Source organism: Pecten maximus, chromosome 4 (genome assembly GCF_902652985.1).
Source record: "Pecten maximus chromosome 4, xPecMax1.1, whole genome shotgun sequence".
Classification (NCBI taxonomy): Eukaryota; Metazoa; Mollusca; class Bivalvia; order Pectinida; family Pectinidae; genus Pecten; species Pecten maximus.
Window position 1 is genome coordinate 401,768 of NC_047018.1, and position 12,115 is coordinate 413,882.

At 34.9% G+C, this 12,115-nt stretch overlaps 1 protein-coding gene across 9 annotated transcripts in view; it reads left to right on the forward strand.

The window, feature by feature from the left end:
* Positions 1–12,115, forward strand: part of LOC117324901 (dual specificity protein phosphatase CDC14AB-like) — a 52,692-nt gene that overhangs the window by 24,044 nt on the left and 16,533 nt on the right. For 7 of the 9 annotated variants that reach the window (XM_033880731.1, XM_033880733.1, XM_033880738.1 and 4 more), the window contains 6 exons: positions 1,580–1,667; positions 9,027–9,257; positions 9,571–9,709; positions 10,002–10,176; positions 10,455–10,567; positions 11,514–11,714. In XM_033880731.1, coding sequence (XP_033736622.1) covers positions 1,580–1,667; positions 9,027–9,257; positions 9,571–9,709; positions 10,002–10,176; positions 10,455–10,567; positions 11,514–11,714 — 947 coding nt within the window. Of the gene's footprint in view, positions 1–1,579; positions 1,668–2,143; positions 2,232–9,026; positions 9,258–9,570; positions 9,710–10,001; positions 10,177–10,454; positions 10,568–11,513; positions 11,715–12,115 lie in introns of all 9 variants that reach the window. The other 2 variants (XM_033880732.1, XM_033880737.1) reach the window with 1 other exon arrangement.

Genomic DNA, 12,115 nt, shown 5'->3' on the forward strand with positions numbered 1-12,115 from the left:
TTACTCTCATAACGTAAAGATTGTGTTGGCAATTGCTGTGTAAAACTATTGAAAGAACTTTGCATAATTAAGTTTTCATTTATTGAGGAAATTTCACATGCATTTAAAGCCTCTCTGTGTTTTTGTTTAAAGATATAAAACTTTATCAAGTTAACTTCATAATTCCTTATGGGTTTATTTTCATTTCATCAAACTTAAGTGACAGTAACATCAACAATTTATAAGTAAAATATATAATAAACATCTAAAAATAGAACATGAACCAACCTTAATTGCATGTGCCAAGTTACATGCCATGATGTTAAACAGAAAAGCATGCATTTGTTTATCTAATGCCAAGAAGTTTCACTGCCAATTCATGATAGCTTTTCACATGTTTCCTACCTTTAATTTTTGTCTAATAGACTCGCGTTGACTCTGTAAGTCATTGATGATGTTGCGTTTTTCCTTTTTTTTTGCCTTCGTGGCAGCAACCAATATATATATATATATCTGATCGACTTTAGGCTACTCATGTGTGGGTATGATCTCCAGTCTGCCATTCTTCAAAATAAGCAGTTTTCACATGAATGTATGACATAATTCCATGGCTCGTCTACATATAGAGAGTGAAGCATCACATCAAAGGGTATACGTAGTTTCCCAGTTTTAATTGCAATTATAAAGAACTAAAGTATTGATTTTCATATTGCATCATCATTAGGGTATATTTTCTATCATTCAAAATAGTTTTGTAATTTTGTCATTTTGTCATAGTTTATATGTTGCTAAAACAAAGAGAGGCTTTAAGAATTGTATGTATGTGTATGTGAAATCAATGTTGTACATATGAGTGGAACTATTTTATCAATACATGAAGAACCATTTTATCGATTCATGGAGAACTATTTTATCGATAAATGGAGAACCATTTTATCGATTCATGGAGAACTATTTTATCGATTCATGGAGAACTATTTTATCAATACATGGAGAACTATTTCATCAAAACATAGAACATTTTTGTGTAGGTCATTGTCTCACAAAATTGTTGTTTCAAATGTTGTGCAAAAGAAAGTACAAACTATCGGAACATTAAAATGTTATGTATGATAAAAAAAATTGATATACATGTAGAATGTAACAGTGCCAGAATAGTTTTGATGTGTTAATAAATTATTCTATAATTCTATATATCCGTGTTAATTAGATGATATGTCGTCTATATATCCGTGTTAATTAGATGATATGTCGTCTATATATCTATGTTAATTAGATGATATGTCATCTATATATCCGTGTTAATTAGATGATATGTCGTCTATATATCCGTGTTAATTAGATGATATGTCGTCTATATATCCGTGTTAATTAGATGATATGTCGTCTATTATCCGTGTTAATTTGATGATATGTCATCTATATATCCGTGTTAATTAGATGATATGTCGTCCATATATCCTGATTGGCTTTAGATTTATTTAGTATACCAGTTTAACCCAGATTACTGCCTTAAATTTCAATTTTAGAAATTGAATTAATTGTTTGTTCATTTTAGGCACAAAAGTCTTATAAGAGTGATGATGATTCTTTATTCCAGAAAGTAGAAAATGGAGACTTCAACTGGATTGTGCCAAACAAATTCTTGGCCTTTTGTGGGCCTCATACCAAAACCAAGATTGAAAATGGTAGGCCCCTTCAGCACTGCCAAACATGTAGTACTAATACCTTATTTCACAGTTGTGGGCGTCATGCCGGTCAAGTTGTTTGTGTCCACATTACATTGTTATTCCTATCTTTGTGTTTCTGGCCTGGACAACAAAGCTAATCTAAGACCAGAACAGTGATTTAGGTCTGACAATGAGCTGTGGACAGGAAACTTCACAAAGGTCAATGTTAATATTAACAGTGAACATTCAGAAAATAAGAATTTATCTTTCGTCGCCACAAAACTCTTTTGGTTAGCTACATATATATATATAGGTTAAACATGATGTACAAAATCTATAAAAATGTTAATGAAAATGATCCCATTACTTTGGAGGTCTAGAGATTTTTCTTGCTTTCTGTTTGGTACACAAAAACATTGACAGCACTATGTATGTTTGCAAGGGATTGGATTATATTCTGATGAGAATGATTTTGATTTTTTCTTCCTCTCTAGCGGGTGGAAAACGGGGATCTCAATTGGCTTATTCCCCATAAAATGTTGGCCTTTAGTGGTCCCCACTCCAAGAGCCAGATAGAGAATGGTATGACGTCATCTTCAGCGTGCCCGCTGAGTGCTACACTAGTACTAGTTGTCCGGAATTAGCCCAGTTAGTCACAAGCTGTGACTTTGCCTGTTTCTGTCTGCTAACAGCTTCTTTTGCTGTGCCTTTAAAACACCATCTACATAGTCATTATAGTTAGCGATTTTCCCTCATTAAAGAAAATCAAAACATCAGTCATTCCTAAACTTCATAAAACTATCCAACATTTCTATAGCTTAACTATCAGGTTAAGGGAGAAGTGATTTTTCTATTAAAAACATGGCATAGGATAAGTTATATTGAAATAATCCCCAGAAATTCCAAAATGTCAAGATTATAGTAAAGATGCATGTAGAAACACCTCTCTAAGTCAAAAAAATAAATGCAAATTGAATAACATTTTTAGCTCATCTGGTCCGAAGGGCTGGTGAGTTTATGCCATTGTCCTTCAACATTTGCTTTAATTCACTACTAGACATAAAATACTGAATGGATTTTAAACAAATTTGGTCAGAAAGATCCTTGGGGGAAGGGGAACAGAGTTTGCAATAATGACAATTTTGACTCCCAAGAGGCCAAAAGGGCATGGCCCAATAGGGAAAATAGAGGTAAATTCTTTAAATCGCCACTAGTCATAAAGTTATCGATGGATTTGAACTAAATTTGGTCAGAAACATCCTTAGGGGAAGTGGAACAGAAAAATAAATGTAATGTTACTTAACGATGACATTCCGGTGAGCGATGCAGGCCCTCTGGGCATCTTTTTCTCTCTCTCTCTCTCTCTTTTAAAAAAAATTTTGTTTAGATAATATCTATTTCTTAATGTAGATATCTTAGTATGAACACTTTAGTTTTCTGGACTGTTAGTATATTACTTGTACATAATGCATGGCTCATACCAAATCATGATCATTACAAATCTTTGTCATTATTTTAGAGGAGTCTTTGTCATTATTCTAGAGGAGTCTCCTTTGTTTATACAGCATGTCTTAGGATAGCTGGCTTCAGTAGTGACAACATCCACTCTACCGGTACATGTATATATGTATCTGGTCCTGTACCATACCTACTGTGTCGGTACATGTATATATGTATCCGGTCCTGTACCATACCTACTACCGGTACATGTATATATGTATCCGGTCCTGTACCATACCTACTACCGGTACATGTATATATGTATCCGGTCCTGTACCATACCTACTGTGTCGGTACATGTATATATGTATCCGGTCCTGTACCATACCTACTGTGCAGGTACATGTATATATGTATCCGGTCCTGTATATACGTACCATACCTACTGTACCGGTACATGTATATATGTATCCGGTCCTGTACCATACCTACTGTGCAGGGATATTCTAAGTCATTAATGTCAGGGGAGAATCTCAGGGTTTTAGATAGTGTGGATGGAATTTTCCTATATAATATAGCACATTCTGAGAATAAGATTTTCAGCAGAAATATGGGTATAAATCTGTAAATGTTGTCCAAAGTGATCCCTGAAGCGGTGAAAATACTGCACTGGCACTCACAGGACCTCAATTTTAATGTGTCTTCGTATATAATTACATTCAGTGTAAAAGTTTTTTTGTCAGTGTTAGTTGTCAGTTTTGTCAGTTTGCCTTTTCCCAATTGAGGCAAATAATAAATTATGCATTACGAAAAAAAATGTATATAAATATTACATTTGATATATATATGGGACCTCCTGAAATTAGTTAACACTTTCGTCACTGAATAAATTGCATGATGGGTATTGTGGCCCTAAGAAAATATGCACGTGGCTTTTCCTGGCCTGAATTAATTTACGATTATTGACGTTCAATTTGACATTTATTTTTAAAGGCACGTTTTTGAGAGAAATGCATTGCAGAATTGATGATACAGACGCACATAAGTAAACAGGATTATCGAGAATATCTTATAGATTTAATACGCTTGAAAAATACAGTCGAAAACAACAAATTGGCTTGTGACTTGCCTACCTTGCGTATAATTCTAGCGGAGAACACGATTCCAAATTTGGGAATGTGTACTTTCGTTTTGCAGCGCGATCAAAACGTACATTCGTCATGGAAACAAGTATCATATTATACTTTTAAAAACGAGATTTACAAATCTAACTATTGGATATTGTTTTTGGAAACCGCTCTGTACAGTCAGCGGTAGCATGCAGTACCAACAGCAAATTCTCGATTTTGGTTGTTAGTCGCCATTTTGACGACGCGGTTCCAACATCAAGAAGGATAACTCTCACCGCCACGAAAACTTAGGAAGCAAAATACAGTTTGAATGAGCTCTTCTAACATTTAATATAAACGAGGGGAAAAGAAAATGAAAACAATACAATGAACAACACAGTGAATTAAGTGTTAAACGCGTGCATCAAGGGTGGGTAGTCACTTGCAAGCATGAAAGGGCAGCCTTTTTCTTTGTTTATTTTTGGGTTTTTTCCATTTTTTTTTAACAAGTTGTGTTTTCAAATACATGAATCTTTTTTTTATATTTTGATGCAATATTACAAAAACGCATTTTCGTAAGGCTTTTTTTCTTTTGTTTTTTTTTCTTCAATTTTTCTTCCTTTCTTTTAATTTGTTTTTCTTGTTTTCATTATTTTTTAATTTTCATAATGAGGTACACTGTAAATGATATTCATTGCTTGCAACTTAGTAGTTCAAGCAAATTAATACTGCCAGAAAAATGAAATGTTCAGCAAAAAGATTGACTGATTTATCCTGCTGTCTCTTTGTGCAACACATGTAACAAACATGATACCATGACCGAGATGCAAACTTGTCCCAGGTAGGGTCAGACAATCCTTTCTTGAGGTGAATTTATCAACCAGTCCCCATATGATGCTTTATGTAAACTGCAGGAATGACAACTATTGCTTGCCCTGTCCAGGAAAGTTGTTGGTACATTGAAGGAACACCTGATAAGAGTTCAGCTTTTATGATTAATTAAATACTGCAGGTTTTGATCTGCCTTGTTTACACCACCAATATGGGAAATGTAGTCTGTTATTAGTTCTGGGCAAGATATATTTCCCTGGCAAACTTGTCATCTTCTTGTTTAATAATCTGTGAGTCTGTTTATACCTCTGTGGCAGGTTCGATATGAAAAGTAGAGAGTGCAGTGACACATTTTTTTTGTCTTTCCATACAACAGATACCAGTGGGCCTTTTTTGTACAATATCATCTGGCCTTTTCTGCATGATATCCCTTGGTAGATCATGGCAGTTGGACCTTAATTACTATAGACCTTATATATATAATTACTGTACAACAGTCATAGGTGTTCTCATTCAAAGTGATGTTAAATATAAGAGTCATCCTGGTATACATGTCCCCAGCCTTGACCCTGAATACCAGTCCCCTGTAAACATTTCTTCACAACACTGGCTAGAGTTCATTCTGCATTATGGCATCTTCCTCCAGTTAATTTATTATGAACACACCAGAAAATGTCATTATAATATAGGGATTTATTTGTTATGAGTGGATACATTTTGAGTGTTAATAAATTGTATCTTTGCACTATAATTGTGATTGGGACAGCATTACATATGCACCTTTATGGATGTTGTATGAAGTTTGAGATTCCTGTATTCACAATGAGTACAACTCAGTATGAATGTAATAAAAAATGGGTATTAAAAAAATTCAAGTACATGTAGGAGAAAAAATACCATAATCAGCTGATAATATTGTATCTGATGAAGTAGTCAATTCATTACCATAAAGTTTTACTGACAGCCTGGTTCATGACCACACTCAATGCCATACAAAGACACAGGAAAGCTTTCATTTAACAACACTAACAGCCTTTCAATGCGGCCCTTCCTAAGTTGCTTGCAATTTTGTTTTATTCCGGATTTGTCACTTGTGTCAATTTCGAATTTGCAGTGTTGAGCATATAATTCCGATCTCCTCTATCAGTGTATCAATTAATACCTGATCTAAAAACAATGCCAGATAATCCACTGACTCCTTGTCTTAAGTCAAGGACCTTGTGTTTCCCCTTGATGTAAAAATATGTCGTAGCCTTCTCTCAAAATAATCGAAGCCGTAGAAATTTTCAGATTTTGACAGCACGCAAAATAACTACATGACAACAAAGATCGCTACTTTATTGGTAGATATAATACGTTTCCATGATTGTAACGAGAATGTAAAAAACGATATGAATTACAAGTTCAAAATCTTTTAAAAAAACACGCAATTAAATATAAACCAAATCGTGAATTCGTATCAATCGACGTACTCACATGTGTGTGTTTATAGAGCCATCTTGGATAAGATATGGTCATGTGATCATGATCTGTGTTACTAAAATTAGAATACTCGGTCTTCTGTTTGTGTTAAAAATCCGAATTATTAGCTCGTTTTCCCGATAAAGTATCAACAGAAATACAATGAAACATACATATAAAACCATGCAAGTAGTTTTGGAACGATGTCTTTGATAGATGGTGGAGATTTGATCATAAAAGCTAGCGAGTTGGCAGACACTGCCGCGCCGCTGACGTGATGCACCAGTGGTTCATTCAATTAATCAAACGTATCGTTGTTTCTGTGTTTTTAATTCACGAATATGTGAACCATTTGTACAAAACGTCAATTTAAATACATATTGCAAACTGTCCTGAACATTCCCAGCTTTATTACACAGGACAAAAAACTAGATTCGTTATATATTTTTTCGGGAATCAGTTGTTTACTCGCTCCCGTCCGACCGGAAGTTCTCGAGAGCAGAAGTTTAAAACAAGTTGGACGTTATACGTAAATTTAGACATCTAAAGTTGTGTTACGTATTGTTAATTTCATTATTTATTGCCAAACATTATCTCATTCAAGTAAGAATCAGTCATGATTATTTAAATCGCTGTATCATCACTTCAAAAAAATGCAGAAAAAAATCTACTTCCGTGATGCATTAATGCATCATTCGGCCCCGGCACGGTGATGCATTAATGCATCATTCGGCCCCGGCCCGGTGATGCATTAATGCATCATCAGGGCTTAAAGGGTTAACACAGGGACATTGTTTAGAATCGTTTTTTCTGTATGTACAGAAGGACATGTAGATAAGCAGCTTTGGGTATATTGTTGATATTTTCTAATCACAATATCATGATTACTCACAAGTACAACCACAGTGTTTCAGATCTCAATTTATAGTTTGTTGTGTTCTTAATATTAATTATATATGAACATACAATATATAGGTATTTTCTCATACATTGATCGAAAATTTTAACTGGGTTATCATTTTATGGTACCTTGTAGAGATTTTGGTTTGTATTGTTATGGACATATATAGCTTTTCTAGAACACAGGATATTTTGAATTGGCTACTTTTCTAGAACACAGGATATTTTGAATTGGTTACTTTTCTAGAACACAGGATATTTTGAATTGGTTACAAGTACTGTATATATTGATGTGGTTGAAACATCAGAAATATATGTTGCTATATTCTTATACAGTGCACTCTGTCCAATCCGGATATTTGCCAAAACCGACCAAATAATTTGGTCCCAAAAATTTCCTTATTTATTTATAGTAAACAAACTCTGCATAATCCGGACTCTGTCTATTCTGTAATCCGGCCATACATTCCGGCCCCATTCCTTGTGTATACTAGTAAATCTACTCTGTATAAACCGGCGTCTGTCCCATTCATGTTCCATGGTAGCAGTGGCTTCAGGGGCTCCCAACGAGTGTTTTATACACAGTACAGCACAGTTGTAATTGCTGCACAGCAGAATTATCGATTGACCATTTGATTTACCGTCACTGTCCACAGGTGGCCACGGTTGGATAAATACCTGAACAGATGTTACGTACAATAAAGAATGCATTTTTGTCAATTTATACATGTGTTTGTAAATGTATCGTAATTCAGAAATGTTTCGTGAAGGCTGGCTTCCCCTTCGCGAACCTCACTTCACTATTACATGTACACCAGATGAGGAAGTCGGAGATGATGATGATGACATACCTTTTGTATTACTTCCTTTAACAAACATAGATATCCCAACAGCCGCTGACATTAAGGACTAATTAGAAATTGAGGCTAATTCCTCAGATTGGGAATCTGTACTTGTAGAAAGTGTCAGATTGGTTGATTGCTCGGACTTGGTTGAAGGCCACCTTAAAACAAACAACAGTCAGTGATTGTTCGGTTTAGACAGAGTCCACTGTATTGTGGTCCCAAAGGTGTCTGGTTTAGACAGAGTCCACTGTATTGTGGTCCCAAAGGTGTCCAGTTTAGACAGAGTCCACTGTACTGTGGTCCCAAAGGTGTCCGGTTTAGACAGAGTCCACTGTATTGTGGTCCCAAAGGTTTCCGGTTTAGACAGAGTCCACTGTACATGTATATGTGTACCAACACTCGTACATACATGTGTGTCACACAGGACCACATATATAGTAATGTATTTTAGATAAAAAAGATTGTCTAGTTTGTAAAAAGACAATTTGTCTTGCCCATATATATGCTTATGCTATATATCTAGTATATACTTGTTTATGAAGTCATTTTTATTAGTTTCTGAATTTTTTTTTCAATGAATTGTACAGCATGTAAGATATCTACCAAAGGTTGATTTTAATTAATGAAAAAGTACCAAAAATCAATTCATTCAAATATTTCATGTTGTTTAATTGAAAATTGTGCTAAAAATGTTATTTTAATGATAGACTTTCTATGTAATTTATTTAAAATGTTGTCTTTCCTTGGGATGTTGATTAATGTTTTGATATTCTTTTTCTCTCTTACTTCAGGCTACCCTCTCCATGCACCAGAAGCATACTTTCCTTACTTCAGAAAACACAATGTCACAACGATAGTGCGGCTAAACAAGAAAATTTACGATGCCAGAAGGTTCACTGATGCTGGCTTTGACCACTACGACCTGTTCTTTATAGATGGCAGCACACCAAGTGATAGTATAATGCGTCAGTTCTTAGAACTTAGTGAAAATGCAGATGGAGGCATTGCAGTGCATTGTAAAGGTACAGCTCTGACACCTATATCATCTCAAACTAACATCTGTGAGATTTGAACCCCTGGTTTGGTCACAGCGGTTGGTCCCATAGTTTTGTTGCTTCAGTATTGTTTGTTTTGTAACTAATTATGAATTTAGACCCTTTCTTTTTTGAATTTGACTCATTATACAGACATGAATGGTTTAACAATAAAGGGAGATAAGCCATACCATCAACTGTAATCTTTTATTCCCCCCTCCCTGAACTGTAAGCTGTGGAGTGTTATCTTCAGCTTAAAAAATGAAATATTTGAAATAAATGTTTTCTACTTGTGTTACAGCGGGTCTTGGTCGTACGGGTACTCTGATTGCTTGTTATATGATGAAACACTACAAGTTCACAGCAGCAGAGTCTATAGCATGGTGCAGGATATCACGGCCGGGCTCCGTCATTGGGCCCCAACAGAACTTCTTAGAAGAGTATGTAATTAATTGTAACAAGATTGGATTGTTTTATGTCTTCATTTGATGGTAGAACATGTTTTTAGTAAGTGCTATTTTAAAGATGAATGCAGAGTAAACATGTTTGAATCACTGTATTTTATTCTACAATACTGATCTACTTCAGTATGTGGGGTCAACATAAACTATTCCATTATAAATTCTTTAAGAATTGGTACATGTTGTGTTTTATTGCTTCATTGAATGTCAACGTAAAGCAGATGACACAAGTGATTAGCTGATAGCTAAGGAGTTAATTTTGTGTTGGCAGAAAACAGGCTTGGTTGTGGATGCAGGGAGATCTATTTAGAGCAAAGATGAAGGAAAATGATCGGAAGCGAGACAGACATCACAGTGTGTCCAAAATACTTTCTGGTGTTGATGACATGAGGATTCAGGATGCCTTGGAAAATGAGAAATATGCGTTTGAGGCAGAATCTCATCTTGTATGTTATTCTAAAGTCAAAACTTGTTTGTGATGTTTATGTAATTTAAGTAATTGTTTATACTCGGAATTAAATGCAATATTCATCTTTAAATAGAAAATGTTCATAAAATTGATATTTTTTTAAAGATAATTAGATATCATTTTATGACTTGTTTGAAAATACAATAGTACAATTTTCAAAGCTTTTCCCATATAATTTACTCAGATCAATATTGGCAAATCATTGATCTGCTCATTATTAACATTTTAAAATGTTTGGTGTGTGGAACATTTCAGTATTCTGGTCCCGTTACCAGAGGGAGTCTGATTGAGACACAAGGAGATAAACTAAACCAGATGAAGCTTCTGCGGTCCAAACACGCTCGCTCTGCTACTACCGGCGCAGCAGGGTAAATATAAGTCTGACATAATCCCAACCTACTCCAGGGACACCACCAAGGGCTTGTTTTGTTTTAATTGACTGCTACAAAGTAAATCATCTCCAACAATTAAAAAAAGGGGTGTTGCACACGTTTCTTGTCTTTGGCATGAACTGATCATTTAAAGCTACTTTTATTCAATTTATAAGATAGTATATTACCAATACAAGTACTAAACTTAGCCCTTGGTATCTATTTATAGACTAGTATATTACCAATACAAGTACTAAATTTAGCCCTTGGTATCTATTTATAGATTAGTATATTACCAATACAAGTACTAAACTTAGCCCATGGTATCTATTTATAGACTAGTATATTACCAATACAAGTACTAAACTTAGCCAATGGTATCTATTTATAGACTAGTATATAGCAATACAAGTACTAAATTTAGCCCTTGGTATCTATTTATAGATTAATATATTACCAAGATTTCAAGATTTCAAGATTTTTTATTCACTCAAGACACACAAAGTGTGTAACAAGTACTAAACTTAGCCCTTGGTATCAATTATATATATATAGTTCACAAGGCCTAGTATAAGTTTATCATATTATATATATATCACAAGGCCTAGTACAAGTTTATGATATTATATATATCACAAGGCCTAGTACAAGTTTATGATATTATATATATATCACAAGGCCTAGTACAAGTTTATGATATTATATATATCACAAGGCCTAGTACAAGTTTATGATATTATATATATCACAAGGCCTAGTACAAGTTTATGATATTATATATATATAGTTCACAAGGCCTAGTACAAGTTTATGATATCGCCACATGATTAGCTTGATTCCCAGCTCGATTTGTGTTGTTTTTTTGCTAGTGTATAAGTGTTGGTGTGACCTTGTCATGTAGTCTTCACTGCTAGGAGTTACACTACACTTCCTCTTGATATAGGCATGACGACGTAAAGGGCCACAAACGATCAACAACACAGCCGTTCCGCCCCATAGGGTCAAAGAGTGCTCATTCAGGCACTGCAATGTCTCCTTTAAAGGCCTCAAAGGTCAGCACTGTTAGCAACAACCATAGCAACTCAACATCATCAGTCAAACGGAACACACGCCATGCGCCAGGCTCCTCCACTAGTGCCAAAAGGTAAGACTAAACACCAAGATGAAATTTGATCCAATGTGTTTTATTCCGTGTATGTAAGTGTACATTGAACTTAGACCTGGACTACCATTGAATGCTGTATGGTACATTGCTTGAGTTCATAAGCAGTTGCAGTCCAGATTTGCACTTCGACCTCTTGAACTTTCTACCGCTTTACCCTTCCCACCTTGTCCTTCAACACTGTCACAGTTTGTTGAACTAATGTTGTTCCTTGCATTGTTATGTAAGAAGGATCAGCTATCTAATCTCCTACCTTTGTGTATCCTGTCTGTCCGAGAAAAACTTTCTTTCTTGTATTATCAATGGAAGAAATGTGAATGGAGATTTTATGTGAATGAGAAAAAATAATCTTAATATTTTATTGGGAAAGCAAAATTTGACCA